Source organism: Pseudorasbora parva, chromosome 7 (assembly GCF_024679245.1).
Source record: "Pseudorasbora parva isolate DD20220531a chromosome 7, ASM2467924v1, whole genome shotgun sequence".
In the NCBI taxonomy this organism is placed as follows: Eukaryota; Metazoa; Chordata; class Actinopteri; order Cypriniformes; family Gobionidae; genus Pseudorasbora; species Pseudorasbora parva.
The window spans coordinates 47,990,846-48,015,503 of record NC_090178.1 but is presented as its reverse complement, the minus strand read 5'-3'; the positions used below and the strand labels follow the sequence as shown (position 1 = coordinate 48,015,503).

Here is a 24,658-nt window from a genome sequence, read left to right as displayed (position 1 = left end):
TGGCTCTTTACTCAGACCAGAGAAATCTTTCTCAGAAACGGCAGCTGGATACACTCATTTCAAAACCTTTTTACAGAGAAGTGCGGCAGACCTCGCTGGGCTGTAACTTCACCGGAGTTTAAATGTGACCTTCAGCACTTACAGATGCTTTTAAACACTTTAAAGTATGTATTGCATTCACCTTTATGTTATTGTCTTAATACGAATAACTGGTAATGCTTTAGCTTTCATTAATAATTAATTTATAAATATTATATAATGCATTAAACGGGTCATATGAATATATGAGAAAATGTTAAAATCAGAGTACTGAAGCAATATAATAAAAAAATATATATATTTGAAAGTAAATGGTTTTATTTATTGTATAAATTTCTAACTATTTTATAACTTTTTTAAAAATCTTTTTTCTTTAAGTTTTCTATATTGGCTGTTAGAAACTGAACATGAATTGAATGATTTCTCTAAAACAGTAACACAATTTTTACGTTTTCTTTCAGTTGTCATAACCATGGCATCAGTCCGGCTTGTGCTCGTACTGTGGATATATATTAATGTCTTGATAAAAGGTGAATCCGTTTTTTTACTCATTTCATTTTTCTATTATTTTAAACCTTATTTTTATTTATCTTAAATATATTGTTCTTTAAACAGGAAAACATTTACAAAATCTGTTACCCTTTTCATAATTTACTCAGAACATTGGGTAATACTTTACAATAATGTTTCATTAGTTAACATTAATGAACTATATTAGTTAACAATACTCCTACAGCACATATTAATGTTATTTTCAAAATGTACTAACACATTATTAAAGTCAAATGTTGTGTTTGTTGACAATAGTTAGTGAATTGTGAACTAACATGAACAAACAATGAACAGCTGTATTTTTATTAACGTTAATAAATGCTGTAAAATGAATTGCTCATAGCAACAGTATTGGCTATAAAGTCAATTATTTTATTGCAATCTCAAAAATGCATTTTAGACACACCAAAGTTAATGTTTCTCTGGTGTCGCGCAACAGCTCCCCACATATTTTGAAATAGGTTTGTCTTCGGGAATGTGTCACGCAATGTTAAAGTCACAAGACTAGTGAAGAGGAGCATTTGTTGCTAGTTCACTATTAGAGCATAATTTCTTTCCCTGTATTCATATGCAATTTAGTTTAGGGTTCAATTCTCACATAATAACTGTGTCTTATTACCATGCATTACTAGGATTTTGAGTTTATTAAGGCAAACGTTGTAGTTAATATTGAATATGTGTTCCTCATACTAAAGTGTTACTAAAACACAGTTTAACAATATTTGAATGAAGGGTAAAGATGTCAATTTTCCTGGGCCTGAAATCAGTAAACAGTACTGTATGCATATGATTTTAAGCATTGGATATTGATTTTAAAATCCTTCATATCAATGTATTATCTGCAGTTATGCAGGCATCATTGTGTGCTAAGATCCACACTCCCGCCTCATTGGTGCTCGCTGGCTCACCCGTATCAGTGACCTGCTCCATCGAGGAAGACTGCTTGCTGACTAAAGGCAAAGACTTTCGTGTGGCGTGGAAGATTGACAATGATTTTGCCCCCAGCAATCTCTCTTACCAGGAGAGTAAGAGGACCTATGGCATACTCATCCCCAGCCTACAACGCACAGCAGACATTGTTTGTGTCCTGTGTGTAGCGGATAACAACTGCCAGATAGTCGATGGAGTGACAGTTGATGTTGGATGTGAGGATCTTTTTTTTTTTAATGATAATGGACCCTTTCCACATTTCCAAGGTTCCCAGAAGATGTAGTCAACGTATTTGGGTAAACTTGTGTAGTGGGGAACAGGGGGTGTCAGCAAATGTAATTATTGTATTCCCATTTGCTAAAAAAAAAAAATCACTAAAGAAAAAAATACATGATAGCATTTACACAGCTTTACAAAAAAACAAAACAAAAAAATAAAAAATAAAATAAAACATGCAATGTTCATAAATAGGTCATGGGGAAAGGGTCCATGATTAAGCAGTATGATGCTAACTTCTAACTACAGTCATAAAGCTTGATCAGGGTATGATCATACTGATCATTCAACCAGTAAAACATATGTTAAACAGACTGTATTTCCATCATTGTTTCCATTCACACCAAATTAAATATGGTGTGTGCTCTGAAAGGTCAGTTTTTACATTCACATCAAGACATTTTATTTAAAGAATATTATATTTTCAGATTTTTATTAATCAAGACTATTCATCATTGTCATTACAGGCCAAAGCTCACCAGACTTCTTAATATCTTTCTTTTATCTTTAAAGATCTTCCAACCATTCCTAAAAACCTGAGCTGTGCTTTGAATAAAACGCAGTCATCCAGACTCCTGTGTCGATGGGATCCTGGTCAGGAAAAAGCCATACTTCCTACAAAATATATTCTTCACGTATCGAGGTACTATTTTCTGCTGAAATTATCATGAATGATTATTCTCACAAAGGTCACGAGTCACTCTTAAATCAAAATAAAGGGAAAAAGGGAAATTAAAAATTAAATAAGTTTTTTTAGGATCATTAGGATTATTTGCATCACAGTCTTATGACAATCAAGTACTCTTCCCTTTACAAATTAGCTTTACTGTAGTGTGTCTGGAGGGCAGCATGGCCTCACCACACAAAGGTCCCTGGTTTCAGCCTTTTCCCAAGCCAGGCGTCCTATCTGTGTGGAGTTTGCATGTTCTCCCCATGTCAGCGTGAGTTTCCTCCGGGTGCTCTGGTTTAGGTGGATTGGACAAGCCAAATTGGCCATAGATGTGTGAGTCCAAAGCCATGTAATGAGGACCTGGGTACTTACCCTGGAAATAACTTTGCTTAGAAAATTCACTGACCGGACCGCATTTGGCATCTAGGGCAACTCACAGGTATCACACACCGGATGGACCTTGCTAAATGTGCCTTGCTAAATTTGACAACGTACCTTGCACAAAGGGGTTCTGGATCAGATTGGATAATGAGATCCAGCTGGTTATGCCCCGGGGAAACTTCTGCTGGACGCAGGCCAAAATACATCAACTTTGCCTTGTGGGTAGACAGTGGAGCAACATGGAGAAGGATTCAGTCACCAGTGTTCAGCCCCTCTCAGCATCCATCGCCCACTGCGGTTATGAATCCAGAGCCCACCGCAGACTCAGGAGAAGCCTGAAGTCCAGGTGTATGAGCCAGCCATAACAGCCGTGCCAGTGGGGGTTTTAGTGGAGCTGGATACAGAGGAATCTCTGATAGACTGGAAAATGGAAGTGGTGATTCCTACCCTGCCCACCCACAAACCTACTCTGCCGCTGGTCCCTTCCTGCACTGATCTGATGTATGTTCTTCACTACGGTTCTGTCCAGCCCTGCATCTTCTAAGTCTTCATGGTCACCGGTCCTTCCAAGCACAAAGCCTGTTTCAATGCCCTGTGTCAAGTCTGTATCATTGTCATAACCTCCCTCTCCTGCCTCCTCTGCATAAATCAGCAATGATGTGTGGATAAGCTTTGGGTCTTCTACTCTCCAGCTTCGACCCAGTCAAGTAGATCCCTCTGCCTCCAACATTTGAACCCATCACTCCACCTCAGCCTATCATCTGCACGTTGGCTCCTTCCTCGTCTCCACCAGAGACCATTGTCCTCACAGCTCCACCGGCTCCCTCATCCATCCGGATATACCTTGGTCAGTCGTCACTGCCTGTGCCCTATAGACCTACAGACCTTCAGCTACCCTTAATCCCTTCAACTCTTGACTCTGCCATGGCTCCTCCCTCCACTGACTTTACCCTGGACTGTCCTCCAGGCTGTCTTCTTTGTTGATCTGGAATCTCGTCAGTCATCTGTTGCTACCTGGATCCTTCCACCATCGGCTCCTCCCTAGTTCTGCTCCACCCTGATGTCTCCTGCCGGCATCCGTGCTGGTCTTTCCCCAGCCCCAGCCAGTTTTCATTTACATGCACACCAGTAAGCTGAAACCTAAAAAAAAAAAATCAGCTTATGGAAATAATCAGTTTTCCCCAATTACATGCAAACAAGTAAACTGACAATGCAAGTAAACCACATTTACATGACTTTATTATTTTTGATGTCTTTACAAGGAAATATCCCAGTTTATCAATAATGTCCGTATCTGAGTTTTTCAAATGCTACATCAGTTGTGATGTTAAATAAAGCATGCACCGTATCAGCGGGAGATTTACGGCTCATATTATTCCTCATGCAGTTCCAGATGCAAGGTTTTGACTGAACCTCTTCTACTTCTCCTGCATGAAATGAGAAGACATCTTTACAATTTTCTGGGTCTTAAAAGAGTCTGCGTTTGTGATATATATCCTTATTTCATGCAAAACACTAGGTCGCTCTGTCTGGATGCATTTAAATCTGCTCTAAGTTTGCGTTTTTGTCACCTATAACATATGCGCACTTCAATAAGCAGGTTAATGCATTTACATTCCACGCAAATTTGGGGTAAGTGACCTGTCCCGACCGGTTTATTCTTACACCGATAAAAGAAAACGGGTTACCGTGTTTACATGACCACATTCATTGTCAGCTTATTAGGCATCATCGGCTTAAGAACGCGCATGTAAACGCACCCATTGTTACATTTGCATTACAATTTTAGGGCTCAGGTAAAATGTTTCAATGTCTTAAGTGAGGCAACAAAATATGATTTATTTCCCAATACTATTTGTGGTTAAATAGGACATGGATATTCACTCTTATGGTTGTTCAATTGTAAATTCAATGGTGATTTAGATGTGGTGACAGGTTTTTATCATTTTTCCATTTCTCCAGGGCCAACTCAGAAAAGAGTCAATATGAGATCCCACCTGGACAGCATTTGTTCTTGCTTCCACGGAATTCTTATGACATACTTTCAGAGGTGGAGGTTTATGTGACTGCAGTAAATGTCTTAGGAAATGCCACCTCTGCTCCTCTGAAACTGATCCCTTATCAAACAGGTAAAAGCAGCAATCAGCTAGTCCTCTGTCAAGAATTCAGAACAAATGTGACCAGTCACGGAAAGTAGGGACACAAGTCGGTTCTGGGGCATTTTGAGTTATTCACAGATTCTGAAAGTGTAGTCTCCAAGCTTTCCAACGATGTGTAACATGGAAATCTGATAATATTTGGAGAAGTTGTGGTCATCTGAATGTAGGCCTTTAGAAAAGATTAACGAGAGAAAACAGCCTCTAAAGTTTTGCAGTTCTCACCTGTTCTCACCTGCTGGGAGTGACAATAGGGCTCATTTACATCTCATTTAGATAAGCCACACCCCCTGTAAAGCTGCAGGGTTGCTGGTAACGACAGACGCAACGGGAAAAATCGGACTGCATACTACTAATAATAAAGATGCTAACATTACAATCTAAAAGCCCATTATAGTAATGGGTTTTTTTGGCAAGTGATACGATGCTAACGATTACAATTAAAATGACAGTTAAGAACAATAGGTAGGTATGGGAAGGTCTAAACATGAGATAACGTGTGTGTGTTCTTAGAATGAACACAAAACGACAAACTTTGGTGTTTCTGGAACACTGCGTCTGTTCGAAGGGGATAAAGACAGAGATGTGGTTACAGACCTTAACCGTGGCTATAGTGTAGGGGTAAGGCGCATGCCATCAAGTTTTGACGCATTTGCGATCAGTGGTTCGAATCCGCCTTTTGCCACATACTCTAACCAAGAAACACTTATTAATAAACACTTGTTAGATGCTTTATTTCCACTAACATTTTCTCAATTCTTTTTGAAAATAAGTGCCTTTCCGATCTGATATGTGATGGGAAAAGGGAGTAGAGAGAGTGTGGCAAAAGGCAGATTTGATCCTCTGATCGAGTTGCGTCAAAACTTGAGGACGTGTCTTACCCCTACACTATAGCCAAGGTAACAGATTTGAGCCATTTCTCTGCCTTTATCCCTGTCAAATGTTACTATCGATAGAGCCTCTGATTTCTTACAGTCCAACTCATCTGACGCCTGTCTGATACATTCTGCCTCTTCTTCATCTTCGCTCAGTTATAGATTAGGGTATTATCCAGGCTTATTATGCCGCTTTCATCGTCGCTTGGATCTTCTTCAGAGTCTGTGAGCGCTTGTTCATGAGCATCCGGCTTGTCAAAGAAGTACTTCGAAACATTTTCGGTGTAATGGCCACGGTTCAGCTCGTCTGCGATCATCTTTGCGGCGTCCATCTTTATTGAATGTTGATATCAGCTAGAGCCGGCCAGAGCGCTGCATAATAAGTAGCCATGCTTCCCTCGGGGGGCGGGGACAATAACAAAAGAAACAAAAGCCTGCTTATCCCATATGGAAATACACACAGACAATGACACGCCCCTACTGCGTGCTAGAATCTCCGAAAACAAGCCGATTTCAACCTCAAAATGTACGCTTTTAAATACACCAATACTGCTTTCTCAAAAACGAAGAGGCTTCTTCGTGATCTCAACTAACAGATTCTGCAAAAAAACGAAAATCACATAATAATAAAAAAAAAACACTTCAATCTCATTTTGCTCGAAAGTTGTGCTGTCGACTTGTGTCCCTGGTTTCCGTGACGGGTCACAAATGTGCAATCAGTGACTTCATACCAGGATTGTGCTCTATTTAGAATTGAATGTAGCCAGAATATATAAATATGAATTGATATCTAGGATGTTGAATAGTAATTTGAGAAGGAATTGAAATCAGTACCAATCCAAATAGAACAAATTGAAATAGAATGAAAACGTATGGACTTGCTACTGCTACCAGATATTCAAACACACTGCTGTGAACATGTAAGATATGCTGCCGCTGCTGCATCAATAGACTTACATAAATCCAGTAGCAGATCTAGACAGGTGGAGCTGGGTGAGGTGGAGAGTTTTTACTCACATCTGACACAGATCAGAATTTGTTGCACACATGTTTACAAAAATCCACATGAGATTTGATTATTTCATATCCACTCCCAAATGTGGTTTTTAATCGGATACATATCTGATATCTGAACATCCGACCTATGTCTAAACCTATGTCAGCATTGCCAGCAGCCATTGCCAGCAGCCATTGCCAGCAGAAGCTAAGCAGGGTTGAGCCTGGTCAGTACCTGGGTGGGAGACCACATAACTAGGTTGCTGCTGGTAGAGGTGTTAGTGAGGCCAGCAGGGGGCGCTCACCCTGTGGTCTGTGGGGGTCCTAACACCCCAGTACAGTGATGGGGACACTATACTGTCAAAGAGCACCGTCCTTCGAATGAGATGTTAATAAATGTTTTATATATATATATATATATATATATAGAGAGAGAGAGAGAGAGAGAGTTATATATATATATCCTCCTCTTCACCAATAAGCTGGCATTCTGGTGCAATATGGCTGCTGTCTCATCATCCAGGTGGATGCTGCACATTAGTGGTTGTGAGGAGATTCCCCACTTCCATGTAAGGCACTTTATATAAAAATAAAAAACATGCTATAAATGTAACAAATTAATTATGAACACGTATATCCAATTCCCCAAGCCACCATGAGGCGAATGTGACATGTTTGCCTACAAAGATAGCTTTTAATTGTCGCATAATGAAGCAGACGCTCCTGTTTGAGCTCGCACTATTGAGGTGGAACATTTATAAGGTTTGCTACTGAAAGCTACATTATATTTATCAGCAACAAGGTGATAACTTAGCTGTTTCACAAATCTTGTGTTGGACTAATTCCAGTGAGAAGTTCTTTGAATTGCAATTGAGTGATTTTCTGCAATTAAGTGATTACATGTCAAATTCTCTCAAAATCAGTCAAAATCTTTTATTGAAGTAGACCATTCATAATCATCCTTTCAAAATCTTCCTTGTGTTCAAAAATAGACCATGACATAAGTGGCCCGTCTAGCGTATGTGTTGTGATGATAAAAATAAATAAATAAATACAGTACTGGAAAAAATGAAGAGACCACTTAACATTATATACAATGTATTGTATTACAGCAAAGCTCTACGCTCCAGTGATTAAGAGGTTTGAAGCGCTTAGTTCTGGCTGCTTACGGTACAGCTGGAGTCTTTCACCGACTCAGGAATGGTTACAGTTTAACTTCAGTGTAGAGTTGAGACTGAGCAACCAAACCGAAAAAGAGTTGGTAAGTGATTGCTTTGCATGATAATATTGCTTTTGCAAGTTATCCAAAAAGTGTCTAAAATATTTCTTCTATTATAGGTTGTACCCTTTGGAGTATATCAAGGAAACACTATAAAAGTATGTGGACTCCGTCATGGGACAAACTACACCAGCACATTACGAGTGAATTACGGATCATGGAGTGAATGGAGTAAACCGATAACAGCCACCACACTTATGAGGGGTAACAAGTTATATGTGTTCGCTGTCTTAAAATAAAATACTGTATTCAGAATTTTACAAATGACTACAAATAATAATAATTATAACCTTAGGCCTCGTCCACATGAAGATGCGTTTAGCTGTATACATAAAAATGTTGTATCGTATCAGCGTTTTGTCCAGACAGACCCTTGTGTTGATGTTATCACACCACATCTCACGCATGCTCCACGTCTTCTTCTCCATTTTTAGTGTATTTCATTTTTTGTGTATTTCAGCGCCACACACTGGTCTGGAATGTACACTACATTGTTTTTGAGTTGGTTACTGTGATTTTGTGTATGCAGATATTTCTTAAGTCAAGGAGGGAAGAAAATGGAAAGGGAAAGCTCTGGCTTCTTGTGGATGTGGCCTTATTGTACTGGGTTGTGGAATAATAGCGGGTGGTGATTGGTGGTGCCTTTGCAAATAGGCTTGAGTCGGTGTGGAGTCATAGCTGGGGGCGTGGCGTGGGGCGGAGTCAGCATGGGGGAAAACAATCCAATACCCTTCACTTGAAAAGCATGGGGTTAACCAATATAACCAGTATAACCAAAGTAAAATCACTTCTACTGGCGGACAGAGCAAGATAAATAGAGCTGAACTGTATTGGGTCGGACTGTCCGTATCTGTGACTGGACAAACAACGCAACATAATGGCCAGAGACATTTTAAAAAGCTAATTTGGAGTTCATGTCTGTGTAAAAAAGTTATTCAAATGCAATAGGAAATGTTTTTTATTTGCCTTTTTATAGCAACCATCTTCATTGAAAGGCAAAAATGAAGCTCATACAGTTTGGCATGTCTCTTTGGTTTATCATCACAAATAACACACACACACACACACACACACATACAAAATACAATAATGCACTGTACCCAATACTGTTACGACCCTCGCTTTAAAATGTTCATTGGGAAGGGGGCAAGCAAAATGTACACGTGAGACAAAAAGGCAATTTGGCTATTTATTTATGATACCACTGCACTCAAGTGTCTCCGTTTAGGCATATGGTTAAATGAATCAAAATCAGCTCACTGGCATAAATACTCTTAAACAAACAGGTAACACTTTATTTTAAGCTTCAGTTATTAACTATTAACTAGTTGCTTATTAGCATGCATATTATATTGTCTGTTTATTACTACTTATAAAGCACATATGAATGCCTTATTCTGCATGACCTTATTCTACATCCCTTAATCAAACCCAACATCTAAACTTAAATGCTACAAAAACTACCGTACTAACTATTAATAAGCAGTAAATTAGGAGTTTATTGAGGCAAAAGTCATAGTTAATAGTGAATATGTGTTCCTCATACTAAAGTGTTACCAACAAAGAAAAACACAGACCAACAAGAACATCACAAGAAACAGAAATATATATATATATATATATATATATATATATATATATATATATATATATATATATATATATATATATATATATATATATATACAGCAGATAAGGCCTTGTTGGCCCTGACAGCCCACCACTGCAAATAAAACAATAAACTCCAAGCACAACTATGCAATATGCTTACAAAATCTAGTCAAAAACATATGACATTTGAATACAGAGTGAAGATGTCAATTTGCCTAGGCAGGGCATCACTTTTGGCCACTGTTGTATATCTACCTCATAGATGAGGAATATAGTTCCAACACAAATTTTTATAACAATAATCCAAAGAATAGGCGAAAAGGCTGAGCAACACATACTGAACGTAGACGTGACCGGAGAAGGGAGAACTTCAGTTGTGACTCAAACTAAATAGTTAATGACACACAGCTGATAAAAACAAACTCATTATGGGACTATGGAGACTAAAGAGTGGCGGGAATACAAACAAAGAAACACAGGCAATGGTTAAATACAAACTAAAAGTCCATGAAAACTGAAAATAATGGTGATGTATCTGTTGTACTGCGACACTCAGAACTAGTTGTTGTTTTTTCAGTTCCGGCTGGACAACTGGAAACGTGGCTTAAAGTGAATGATCAGGACGCACAGCTGTACTGGAAGGTGAGAGTCTTTCTAACAGTCACTGAGATTTTGCCAAGTAAGATATGTTCCTGGATCAACATTCCTATCCCAGAATTAAGCCCTATTCCCTCAACCTAACCGTTCCCATAACTTATCTCTAAAATCAGAGAGAAATGATATCTGAGTAACGGTGATGTAAAAAAACAAAAACATCTAACCCTGGGTGTAAGCCTAAACTTGAGATAAACTGTACACTTGTCCCTCAAATCTGATTGGTTGATTGAAATGTTATTTCAAGATCAACAAAGATATTAAACCACGAAAATTTTGTATTTGGTGATATCATGTTTATCCTTTCTGACAGTCTTGACACAACCAAAATTATATTTCTCTCTCCGTCTAATTTTATATTATATAGTGTATATATGCCGATCAGACATAACATTTTGACCACCTTCCTAATGTTGTGTTGGTCCCCCTTTTACTGCCAAAACAGCCCTGACCTGTCGAAGCATGGACTTCACTAGACCCCTGAAGGTGTGCTGTGGTATCACCAAGATATTAGCAGCAGATCCTTAAAGTCCTGTAAGTTGCAAGGTGGGGCCTCCGTGGATTGGACTTGTTTGTTCAGCACATCCCACAGATGCTCGATTGGATTGAGATTTGAAGAATTGGGAAGCCAAGTCCTCAAACCATTCCTGAATCATTTGTGCTTTGTGTCAGGAGCATTATCCTGTTGAAAGAGCCACAGCCACCAGGGAATACCGTTTCAATGAAAGAGTGTACATGATCTGCAACAATGCTTAGGTAGGTGGAGCGTGTCAAAGGTTTCCCAGCAGAGCATTGCCCAAAGCATCACTGCCTCCACCGGCTTGCCTTCTTTCCAACAAACTGAGATGCTCTGTGTATTCTGACAGCTTTCTATCAGAACCAGCATTAACTTCTGGAGCAGTTTGAGCTCCAGTAGCTCGTCTGTTTGATTGGACCACACGGGCCAGCCTTCGCTCCCCACGTGCATCAATGAGCCTTGGCCGCCCATGACCCTGTGGCCGGTTCTCCACTGTTCCTTCCTTGGAGCACTTTTGATAGATACTGACCACTGCAGACCGGGAACAGCCCACAAGAGCTGCAGTTTTGGAGATGCTCGTCACATTTTGGCCCTTGCCAAACTCGCTCAAATAGATAGATAGATAGATTGTTTATTTTAGCCACACGACAATGCCAGTGGAATTTTTTTTCGGTACAGTATGTTTAAGCTCTACATCATCATACATTACTGACAAAAATAGACAATACACTTCACAACATGTTACAATACAAGATACAGTGGGTACATGACCATGCGTAGTGTATGAGAGGAAAAACTAAACTAAAGAGAGGAGTTCAGAGTCCTGATGGCTATGGGGAAAAAGCTCTTTATGAAGCGTTTGGTCTTGGTAGATAGTGACCTGTAGCGCCTCCCTGAAGGAAGGAGCTGAAAAAGGTGGTTCGCTGGATGTGAGGTGTCAGAGATGATTTCCTTTGCCCGCTTTACAGTCCGATATGTGTAGAGTGAATCGACTGAAGGCAGTGGTTTCCCTATGATCTTGGATGCTTTGTTGACAGTCTGCTGTAGTTTTTTCTTTGTTTGGCTATCTGTGCTACCATACCATACTGTTATTGATGATGTAATGATGGACTCGATCATAGCGGAATAGAACAGAACAAGGAGCTGATGTCTGATCCGGTATTTTTTAAGCTGTCTGAGGAAGTAAAGTCTTTGTTGAGCCTTTGCAATGATTTGATTAGTATTAGATTTCCACTTCAGGTTATTGCTAATGTGTGTTCCTAGGAATTTGAAGGAGTCAGTGATGGTGATTGAATTGCCATTTATCTGTATTGGTGTTTTAGGAAATGGCCTACGTCTAAAGTCAACAATGAATTCCTGGGTTTTGGCTGTGTTGAGCTGGAGGTCATTGTTCGAACACCAATTTACAGCTTGGTCCACCACCATGCGGTACTGTGTTTCATCATTGTCTGAGATGAGGCCTACAATAGTTGTGTCGTACGCTTGTCGTACGCTTGTCCATTTTTCCTGCTTCTAACACATCAACTTTGAGGACAAAGTGTTCACTTGCTGCCTAATATATCCCACCCACTAACAGCTGATGAAGAGATCATCAGTGCTATTCACTTCACCTGTCATAATGTTATGCCTGATCGAATCTGCGATATCTGCAAAATTTTGTTAAAAAAAAACAAACAAAAAAAACATTATACTCTAGCAATGGATGCTTTTGAGACAAGGTAACATGGTAACTTTCACATGCTTGGATACCAAGAAGTGTCATGAAGCAAAACTTTGTTTGTTTTTACAAATTCAAATATTTTTTTCTTTTTTGTGATAACTGACAGCATGTTGCACATGTCCTGAGCCTCAAATGTCCCTTTAACCACTTTCCTGTCTCATTTTAGCCCTCAAAACATTTCCGTGCCAATGGCTGGAATTTGTCATACACTGTCAATTCAAATGATCAAATCAAGCCTTTGTGTGAAACTCAAGGAAGCCACTGCTTCTTCAATCTCACCAAGGGGATTAAAAAAGTCTACCTGAGAGCCAAAAACGCAGTGGGGAGCTCGAATCATACCCAAGTAACAGTGTATCGGAAGAAAGGTATTCAATTCCCAACATAGGATATTTCTGACCGATGTTCTTCCAATGAAATGATGATGTTTGAGGTCTTCTTCTTGTCTTGTTTTAGGACTGGGGGCTGTGTCTAATTTCCGTGTTCTTCCCCAGTCTGAGACGTCTGTGCTCACGGTGTGGGAACGTCCGGAGTCGTCCGGTGTCACGGGATACGTGCTCGAGTGGAGAGCTCTGTGTGAGAAGCCAGCAGCTCCTCTGTCCTTCAGTCTGATTGACAAGAACAACTCCAGTGCCATAATCACAGGTATTTACTATTATTATAAATAATAATATCAATCATTATGAATGAGCAGTCAAAGTTAGGATCAATTAGGATTTTTTCTAATTGAAAACTTTACGTAAAAGTGCCAGTGCGACACACACTAATCCTGGTCTCTTCTATAGTTAACCTAAAAACTTTACAGGGATTGCTTTGTAAATTAAATAGAGAATATAACGGATGCATGTGCCATTTTAAATAGGCTACTGTAGTCTATGAGAGATGCGACGTCTGTGAAAATACCGTGTCTACAAATATCGATCTTCACAATGCGTGCGCCTCAATCTGCTCCGTCAGTAGTCAGGGCACTGATCAGGGAGTCAGCCCATTGACTTACCGGTATGTCCTGATCAGTGCCCTGACTACTGAACTAGGGAGCTGATTAAGACGCACCTAACATTAGCCTCTCGTCTCTTATGTCTTCTTAAGGGGGTCGCACCCAAGCCTCGAAGCTTAGCTCCGCGCAGCCCCATCTCAAGCCTCGTTTATACTTTCGCCTGTCTCCGCTCCGCGAGCCTCCGCTGACTGCGCGCCGCACGCTCCTCCCCAAACGGACGAGGGGTTTATACTTGACGTGCTCGCCATTGTGCTATTCTTTGAAACGACAGAGGGCGATTCGGAGTAATTGTTCTATAAACCATCAGGAAAAAGCGTTGAGAAGAGGTGGGCTAACCTGCACAGGTGATGATATTTATTTTAGTACCTTTCACCAAAAACCACACTACAAAAGAATCGTGTAAATCAGTAAACCTTGCCTTGATATTATTACTTTTGACATGAGAACAAAATACGGTTTACATTAAGCAATTATATTTCAAACAGATGGAATTAGAAATACAGGCCTGCCCCTAATAAAAGCCTGCTTCAAATAAAAGCCGGTTCCCATCGGCAGTTCAGGTAAATAAAAACCCTGGTCTTTATTTGAGGAATTACGGTATATTCAGGCTTGACTTTAACACCCTCCAAACCGACAAATGTGTGTTTATTCCCCAGTGGCGTGTAACGCAGTCACTCCTGCTAGCCACTTTGGCGGGTTTAATTTTATATATAATACATTTTTCAATTGTAGTCTTTTAAAAAGGCATTCAAAATAATAAACTAAGTGCAATGTAGCGTTGTATAAAATATTGATGATTCGATGCATATCTGAAACATTTCTAGTATTCATTTTGCGCAAAATACAGCATCTCTTTCTCTCTATCAGACAGTATTGTTGCCGTTGGGCTTGTATTTCAGTGTGGAATTGCATATATTGAGCATAACTGTACTAATTTCCTCAGATTTTTGTGTTCACAGCCAAAGTGCATGCACATAAAGCCACCTCTCAGCACTAAATTAAGCCCTTCACTGCTTTTTGAGCTTAAACAGTCAAATACACTAAAACTAATGTCAAAATGTTAAGTATTCACGTAAACTGAGTCAGTTCTGTTTTAAGTGAATGAAAACAGTTGAGAAATAAAATGCATGTGTATCCGTATAATAGATCAGTGTGTCAGGTCTTAAAGTGACAGCAGCCTAATTAACCTGTGCCAAATGATCAGATAATATTAAAAACACCTTTAGCCTATGGCAATGTTTCCCCATGGTATCAATCAACATTTTGGCCAGTGAAAAAACTTTGGAAAACCACTAGCCACAGTGGATGCTGAGGAAATGTTCATGTCAAGCCCAAGTATAATAGAAAATAATTAAATTCTATTATATAATAATACACATTTTTTATTTTAAGTTTTTAATGTATTTTTTTTATGTTTATTTTAATGTAGCCTTGGTGAGCAGAAGAGAAACATTTTAATTATTCCAAACATTTGACCCGTAGTGTAATAATAATTATAATAATAATGAGGAGAAAAAGTCAAATTATGTATATAGAATAAACCTTAATAAACCTAAAAAAAGTAACCCTAATATAAAAGAACCTTTATGTATTTTATATTCTTATTTGTTGCTGACAAAGTGCATGCAAATCTAATCATGGCTGTTTTATTTCAGGTTTAAGCCCTTACATGCCCTATAATATCTCCGTTTATCCCAAATATGAGGATGGGATTGGAAGTCCTCTTACCTTAATGGCATACAGCAGTCAGAAAGGTGTGTAGCGCATGAAAACAGTGGACATCTGAGGGCTTTCTCTGAACTGGTGTAGTGATGTTCAATAAAGCAAAGCTGGATAATGATACAACACTTCCATCTAGTGGGCTCGAATGTTCCTAGATGTATAATTCTAGCATGCTGACAAATGTTTTATAAATTCTCACAGCACCCTCTGTTGCACCAAACTTGACATTTGTGGATATCCGTCATTCGGAGGTCGAACTTGGCTGGGATGAAATTCCCCTTGAACAGAGAAATGGGATCATTCAAGGATATACTATTTACATCTGGAGTGATAGGGGTGATTTACAAGGTATTCAAGGATATAGAGAAGTATATAACAGAATTTTTGGAAGAGAGATTTCATTTCTATTTTATTAACCATGATGTTTCTATCCTTTCTCAAGAAATAAATACTGAGATGACGAACATTTTGGTGGAAAATCTTAAACCCCTTACTGTGTATTATACCTTTATATGTGTTCATACAATGGGTGGAAGTACAAACGGAACAATTCAGCACAGGTCAACTGGACATACAGGTGACTATTTATGATCATACTGTTCATTTGTATTTTTTTATTGTATGTATGTATGTATGTATGTACAGTGGGTATGGAAAGTATTCAGACCCCCTTACATTTTTCACTCTGTTATATTGCAGCCATTAGCTAAATTCATTTAAGTTCATTTTTTTCTCATTAATGTACACACAGCACCCCATATTGACAGAAAATACAGAATTATTGACATTTTTGCAGATTTATTACAAAAGAAAAACTGAAATATCACATGGTACGTAGGTATTCAGACCCTTTGCTGTGAAACTCATATATATTTAACTCAGGTGTTGTCCATTTCTTCTGATCATCCTTGAGATGGTTCTACACCTTTATTAGAATGTGTTTGATTATACTGATTGGACTTGATTAGGAAAGCCACACACCTGTCTATATAAGACCTTACAGCTCACAGTGTATGTCAGAGCAAATGAGAATCATGAGGTCAAAGGAACTGCCTGAAGAGTTCATTCACAGAATTGTGGCAAAGCACAGATCTGGCCAAGGTTACAAAAAAATCTGCTGCAGTTAAGATTCTTAAGAGCACAGTGGCCTCCATAATCCTTAAATGGAAGACGCTTGAGACGACCAAAACCCTTCCTAGAGCTGGCTGTCCGGCCAAACTGAGCTATCGGGGGAGAAGAGCTTTGGTCAGAGAAGTAAGGAAGAACCCAAAGATCACTGTGGCTGAGCTCCAGAGATGCAGTCGGGAGATGGGAGAAAGTTGACCATCATTGCAGCCCTCCAGCAGTCATGGCTTTATGGCAGAGTGGCCCGACGTAAGCCTCTCCTCAGTGCAAGACACACGAAAGCCGGGTACAAAACACCTGAAGGACTCCAAGATGGTGAGAAATAAGATTCTCTGGTCTGTTGAGACCAGGATATAACTTTTTGGCCTTAATTCAAAGCGGTATATGTGAAGAGAACCAGGCACTGCTCATCACCTGTCCAATACAGTCCTAACAGTGAAGAATGGTGGTGGCAGCATCATGCTGTGGGGGTGTTTTTCAGCTGCAGGGACAGGACAACACCAATCGAGGGAAAGATGAATTTGGCCAAGTACAGGGATATCCTGGACAGCCTTCTCCAGAGTGCCCAAGACCTCAGACTGGGCCGAGGGTTCACCTTCAACCAAGACAATGACCCTAAGCACACAGCTAAAATAATGAAGGAGTGGCTTCACAACAACTCTTTGACTGTTCTTGAATGGCCCAACCAGAGCCCTGACTTAAACCCAATTGAGCATCTTTGGAGAGACCTGAAAATGGCTGTCCACCAACGTTTACCATCCAACCTGACAGAACTGGAGAGTATCTACAAGGAGGGATGGCAGAGGATCCCCAAATCTAGGTGTGAAAACCCAAAAAGACTAATGGCTGTATTAGATCAAAAGGGTGCTTCAACTAAATACTGAGCAAAAGGTCTGAATACTTAGGACCATGTGATATTTCAGTTTTTCTATTTGAATAAATCTGCAAAAATGTCAACAATTCAACAAGTGTTTTTTGTCAATCTGGGGTGCTGTGTGTATATTAATGAGAAAAAAATGAACTTAAATTATTTTAGCAAATGGCTGCAATATAACAAAGAGTGAAAAATGTAAGGTCTGAATACTTTCCATACCCTGTGTGTGTGTGTGTGTGTGTGTCTGTGTGTGCGTGTGCGTGTGTGTGCCTGTGCGTGTGTGTTTGTGTGTTGTGCATATATAAATACTATACATATTGTAAAGCTTAATGAAGCTTAATGCACTTCATCAGACAAACTAATTTGACATTCTATTTATTGTATACTGTCTAGAGGGAAAGTATGAATATTAAGACACAACACATTTATTTTCATTATTGGTTTGACTGATTATTAAAAATGTTTTTCAGATGGAATGGGAATTGTGTTCTTTGTTATCCCAGCAAGCATTGGGTTAGCACTTCTCTTCATCATTGTTGTGTTTACCTGTTTCGGAAAACATGAACGGTGAGCAGACACAGACTTGTTTAGTGCACTGAAGAAAAAAAAGTTGTCATAGAAATAATTCACCTTAAAAAATTGCTAGTAAATGACAATAAATTAAAGATAATGCCAAGTAATACATCAAATTAACCCTTTGGTACTGTTCATGTGCTGATCAAAAATTACTTTTTTTTTATTTCAAATAAATTAATGTACTATATATTTACTATGTTAGATAACTTGTTTAATATTTTGTATTTTTAGCCGATTTTATGTCACTAAATTATATGTATGATGTAGTTATAATACATTTATTCACTTTTTGAGCATGGACACGGAAGTTTGAGCTCTTTTGTTTCTTTTTTAAAGACACTTGGCAGAATACTGCTGAAGTAAAAAAAAAGTAAAAGAAAAGTAAAAAAAAAAAAAAAAAAAAAAAAACTGTTACAAAAAATGCACAAAAATACAATTTTAAATTTGTATATGGAATATAAATTGTTTATACAAGTTATTGTTTAATATATACAAGTTATATATAAATTTATATTTTTTGTTTCTTTTTCTTTTGTCAAAAATAACCAGAAAGTTAAATATGATTTTAAAGGAGTATATTCTTGTAAAACATACTTCAATAATCTTTTTTTTTAACTTCTAGAAATCAATTTTACAGTGTTCCAGTAATATAACAGTTTATGTCTGGTTGTCATAGGGTGAAGATGTGTTTGTGGCCTATAATTCCTGATCCTGCCAACAGCAGCATTAAGAAGTGGACCGCCACTGACTCACTGCAGGTACGATTGACTGCTGTATAAGCTAGTAATAATGGAAATTCATGAATGCTTTGTGCAACCAGTCCTACTCGACCCACTCCAAGTGTTCAAGTTTTGTCATGTCACCAAACTTAAAAACATCAAGACTGTAAGGATTTTTAGTGAGCAATCAACTTTATTAAAGCAGGATTCGGACCAGGGTCTCTGGCTTGGGAGTTAGGCACGCAAACAATTTACGCTAAGGACCACAGCCTCTGCACCTATTGAGATCAGGGGAGTGAGGTTTATACTCGCAGCTCTTACTGGCCTATGTCCATTAAACTCAAACCCCTAAACCTCACTCCCATCTGGGTCACGGCACCAAATCTCACCGGTCCAACTCGACCTACTCCGACCGGGATTCAAAACCAGGACGCCGGCTAAGGAGGCAGGCACGCTAAAAAGGATGTTAAAGACAGCAGCCACTAACGCACCTCTTGAGTCCAAGAGAGTGTGGTTTACACCACAGCTCCTAATGGCCTAGGTCCATTACACTCACCCCTCTAAAGCTCAAACCTATCTGGGTCATGGCACCAAATGTAACCGGTCCTACTCAACCCACTCTGACCTGGATTCGAATTGCAGTCACACGCTAACAAGACGCTAAAAAACGCAGCCACTAGCATGCCTCTTGAGGGCAGGGGAGTGAGGTTTACATGCACAGCTCTTTCTGATCTTTGTCTGTTACTCACCCCCCTAAACATCACTCTCATCTGGGTCATGACACAAAATGTCACCAGTCCTGCTCGACCCACCCCAAGTGGGATTCCAACCGTGGTCTCCGGCATGTGAGGGAGGTGTAATAACAAGGATGCTGTAGAACCAGGTTCTAATGCACTTATTGCGAGTGAGGTTAACATGCACAGCTCTTACTGGTCTATGTCCCTTACACTCACCTCAGTCCCATCTGGGTCACGGCACCAAATGTAACTAATGACTTTCAGGGGAAAAGGTTTACATGCACATCTATTACACGGCTCCAAATTTAACTGGTCCTACTCGACCCGCTCCAAGTGGGATACGAACCGTGGTCTCCAGCATGGGGGGCAGGTGCTAAGAAGGACGCTAAAGACCACAGCCGCCAATGGCCAAATATGCAACCTTGAGTCTCAGACCTTTTCAAGGATATGTTTTTTGTAAATATTGTAAAAAGGCTTGATTATAAATAATGCAGTATAATTAGCACATTTTAAAACATGAGATTGCTCACTATGAGGAGAAGCCCGCTAAAAGAGCCTACTAAATTTATTCCATGTTGAAGCAATGTCCAATTTCACAAGATTAATTAAATCCTAGTACTGTGTCCAAGTACTGAATATGTGAGAGAAATAAAGTCAATTTGAAAAAATCAGTCAAATGGTTCTATAAATTAATTTATTATATGTTTTTGTCCTAGGGCTTGCCTACCTTTAAAGAGGATAAGGACCCTGTGTTGGTGTATCTGTCCCACTTCAGTCTTCTTGATCTGTCTGAGAAAGAGCCGTTAAAGAGTGACTACGTCAAGGAGAGCCAGTGGTCACGTGATATCGACAGCCGCAATGAGAGCCACAACTCTTTTCAGGACCGCAGCAGTTACGACTCGACGCAGGACAGGGACTCCGTCCCTTATGCCACTGTGGTTTTCGGTAGTTCGTATCAAAGCCATTCGTCCCCAATGCCAGCCTACGTACGCTCTGATTCCACACAGCCCCTGTTAGAGGGGGACGATCCTGGCAGCCCTCCACCATATGAGAATGTGTCGCTTGGCAGGCGTGTTCCCAAAGTAAAACACTTTAATGCATTTCCTCTGAATTCCACTCAAAGTGAGGAGAATGAAGAAGTTTGGGAAGAATTTCCTATGCTCAAATCGTTAGAGATCGGGGATACTGATCATAACTAAACTCAATTTGAGTATATATAGAAACATAAAGGGGCCCCAAAAAGCAACACAGGCTCATTGGAAAAATGTGCCTCTACCTACATTTTTGGAAAACCTCAGAAAACATCAGGGCGTTTCCTCTGAGGAGGCAAGGTAGGCAATGCCTCCATACAAAAATTGGATGAGAAAAAAATATTAGAATAATAACACAACACATACATTATAACATGTGACATTAAAAAGTGTATAAATCATTGAAACCAACAGTTGAAGTGTCTCTCTTGCCTGCTCTGAGCTCCATTTAGCTTTTACAGACCCCCTAAAGTGTGCGGTGAGTTAAGTGGGGGTTGAGAATGAATGGCGGACACTACAAGTGAGAGGAATCAATGCCTCTATTGCACTATATTGGTTATGGTTGGATTTGGTTATGTGCGATAAATCCCGCATCTTGTTTTCATGCGTGTTCCGAGTCTGCGAATCAGTCTGAATTGAATGATCAAAAATATTGCCGTTGAATGGGAAGACTAATTAAAAAGTACACAAGTCCGTAATTTAGACAATACAACTTTGTCATGTCAAAACCAAACATGAAAACATCATGACTGCAGGGATTTTTAGTGAGCAATCAACTTTATTAAAGGTACATCTCCGTATCTGTGAAGGACAGTGGTTACAGAGCTTGATAACAGTTCACAAATTAAATTAGTTAGTAATATGAGGCTATACGCAGGTGCACAACGCGTGTACACTCTGCTTATTACACACACAGGGATGCGCAGCAGCACACACACATTTTTAAATATTAAAAATAAAAGGATTCCTCTCTGGAGAAGCATTCAGTCTTTCCGCTCGCATGTAAATAGTGAATCCGCCATGGTGTGAGCACAACTGGCTTTTAAAGGGTATGGGAGATGAGACTCTGATTGGTTTATTGCACGTTACGCCCAAAACACACCCAAATGGGTAAAACCCCAAATGGGTAAAACCCATTTGGGCCTGGCGCCGACAGTTTTTTTTTTTTCGTTGTTAAACTAGCAAAAGTGGATTTAGACACGCCCTAAGAGCTCCTGCGCCATGAGCTTCAGACCATAAGCTTAGATCGTTAAAATACAGCCCATTTCAGGAAAAAAAGGCAAAAAATAAAAATAACATTATAAAATAATGTTCAAACTAAATGATTGCAGGGGTAGATTATCATATAAGAAAAACGTATTTTCATGCAGTTCCTTGCAAAATATTATGTCATGACCTCAAAACACTTTTACCATAGTGCACTTCGGGTATTCGGGTACAAGTCCCGGGACACAAATCATGATACAAGAGCTCAAAGCAGATAAAATGGCACTTGTGCATTTATCTCATGTTTACTTTAGTTTAACACTCTCTGTACGTTTAGGGTTTAATGTAGGCTGATGTGTTATTACAAACATGAGAGAGCATTCACCTTTTAAAGTTACTCACCAGGCAATTCAGATCCAAACTGCCACGATACAGAAAACCACCAACACATCTGTCCCTGAAAAAACTGAACATGCTTTTAGAGCCCCTCACTGGATATTTCACTCTGAAAGTGTTGCAAAACGCAATATAATATCATTGTGTAGAAATGTCTCCAATGGCACGTTTTCCAATGAGCCTGAGTTCCCCAAAAGGCTACGTTCACACCGAGCCTGTAAGTGGTCTCAATCTGATTAGACCACATACAGGTCACTGATTTTTTTTTCAATGTGATCTTGTCGCCGTCAAATGGATTTATATCATATGACATTATAACTCAACATTCATCATAACAGCACAAATCTTTTTCCTCTTACTGTTCAAAAGCTTCATTTATTTGATCACAGATACAGTAAAGACGGTAATATTGTGACAAATGTTATTACAATTTTAAATAACTTTTAAAATTGAATATATTTTAAAATGTCGTTTATTCCTGTTATCAAAGCTGAATTTTCAGTCTTCAGTGTCACAAACCTTTAGAAATCATTCTAATATGATTATTTGCTGCTCAAGAAACATTAATGATCATTATTATTATCAAAGTACAAAATTGCTTCATATTTTTGTGGTAACCGTTTAACATGATGCATTTTTACTGTCACTTTTGATCAACTTAATGCCATTTTTTTAATTAATAAAATTATTATTTAAAAAAGTCTCACTAACACCAAACTTTTGAACAATATTGCATAATTATGTATATTAGATCACGGTTGACATAAAATATTAAAACATCTTTGATATGCAATGTTCCACTTTGTTCGGTTTGTCTATTATTTAATTGGAGAAAAGTGTTTACAGTATGTCTGTGACTAATAGGACCTCTCAGCTCATTACTTGAACTATAATATTGCCAGGTATATATCGAGTATAGATTGATATATATATATACACACACGTAAACATTGATACTGTATATCGAGCCGCTGGTATTACAAAAAATGGGAGAAAGTGGACCCTTTAATATGGCAGCTCTAATAAAATAAATCCTTCCAAAAAACAAAAGAGCTAATCATTACATGAAACTTGTCATATAGAGGCATTTTATTGAGGTTCTTTTTTATTTTCTTTATTTTTGAGGTAGCGAGACAAAACTAGACATGCATTTACCTAGACAATGTCTATTGGTTTGTCATGAATGACGCGATGTTTGAGTCTTGTCGATGGAGCTATGGGAGTAAATAAAACTGGCCAGTAGATGTATGTTACTTTTTTTGGCTGTATTTTGTGTTGAATATTTGATTTGAATTTGAGTATGTACTATTAGAAAAGGAGCATGTGTATGTCTGAATTGTATCTGTATGTTTGTTTGTTTTTGCAAAACAGAAAATCAGAAAAGAAAAAAGTTTTTACTTCACAATTACTTGATGTTATGCTTTCATTTTTGCTGTATACATTCACCTCTTGTCTGTCTGTATGGCGCTTCGAATTCAGTGTTTTATATGCATTTTAAAAGAGTACACATTGTAGTTACATCTGGAAATGTAGCAACACCTCCTCTGGAAGGACACAATAAAAGACTTGCATGATTTGGCTATTCATAATGTTTTACAGGTGCATTGTTTCAGTATGTAAAGTTTAATCAAAACTATAACATTTTCTACAAGATCTGCAGAAACTGTTTACAGACTTTTTAAAGGTGCTGATGGGTCACTAACCAGCATAAACAGGCAGATTCTGTTACAACACCAGAGTGTTTCATGGGTTCAATCTTTTATACTAAATCTCAAGAATGAATTGTGTCTTGCAGATGTTTCAAGTCAATGGCAATAAGATTTGCAGTATATGCTGATTCCTGAATTATTCAGTGTTTTGAATAAACTGCTTGTGTGAATGATTAAATTACACATTAAGACAGTCAAATGAACAAATGGGTTGAATGAATGATTCAATGGGCCTTATTTTACCGATCTGAGCTCATGGTCTGAAGCTCGTGACGCAAGTGCTCTTAGGCTCAGTCGTGGCTCAATCCGAGGGGCGGGATAAACGGTTGTCTTTTAAACTCCCTCTGCACGGCGTGCACGCAATTGGATAGCGCTACAACCAACCAGATCTAGTTGAAAGATTAAACTTTCGCCCTATCCGGTCGGCAAAACTCAGAACACATCTTCCCTTCTAAGTGCCGTTCTTTGTTCTTTTCTCAGAGAAAAGCTTAACTAACCATGAGTGATGATAATCTGCTAACTATCTCATCACGCCAGCTCCTGAGGGAGAGGTCTCATCACTAAGCGGGAGAGGTCTGGAGCAATAGACTGCCTTTGACATCGTACTTGCAAGTTTACACAACTCTTTAATGTTAATTTTGATGATTTCCGACTGACGAAGTCAAAAATCTTTTGTGCCGACATGAATTATAATCTTAGAGAATTTACGATTAGCATTAGTCAGCACTTTTAAATTCGCTTTGATGTCAGGCGCTCTGGCTTCCCGTAAACATGTGACTATGGTGGCTGGTGTCTCTATTTTCACATTCTGTGTAATAGAATCCCCAATAACTAGGGCACTTTCAACAAGGATCCTCAGAGGGTGCGTCACTGAGTGGGGAGAACCTATTTGATGTTCTAATTGGAACGGATG

At 38.9% G+C, this 24,658-nt stretch overlaps 1 protein-coding gene across 1 annotated transcript; it reads left to right on the top strand.

Annotated features, from left to right (window-relative positions):
- On the top strand, positions 1-21,732 carry csf3r (colony stimulating factor 3 receptor). Its single transcript, XM_067449378.1, has 16 exons — positions 1-164; positions 501-569; positions 1,437-1,736; positions 2,311-2,440; positions 4,811-4,977; positions 7,988-8,136; positions 8,214-8,358; positions 10,343-10,407; positions 12,823-13,021; positions 13,110-13,298; positions 15,306-15,404; positions 15,574-15,720; positions 15,815-15,949; positions 17,842-17,938; positions 18,624-18,705; positions 20,120-21,732. Exons 2-16 carry the CDS (start codon positions 512-514, stop codon positions 20,600-20,602), a joined length of 2,445 nt encoding a protein of 814 aa, XP_067305479.1. The 5' UTR covers positions 1-164; positions 501-511; the 3' UTR covers positions 20,603-21,732.
- Positions 21,733-24,658: the final 2,926 nt, after the last annotated feature.

Excerpts from the sequence above, each read along its gene's own strand:
- csf3r (XM_067449378.1), top strand. The coding sequence starts at position 512 with ATGGCATCAGTCCGGCTTGTGCTCGTACTGTGGATATATATTAATGTC. Across the intron at positions 8,137-8,213 it reads ACCAAACCGAAAAAGAGTTG|GTTGTACCCTTTGGAGTATA; the intron begins GTAAGTGATTGC and ends CTTCTATTATAG. Across the intron at positions 13,299-15,305 it reads CTCCAGTGCCATAATCACAG|GTTTAAGCCCTTACATGCCC; the intron begins GTATTTACTATT and ends GTTTTATTTCAG.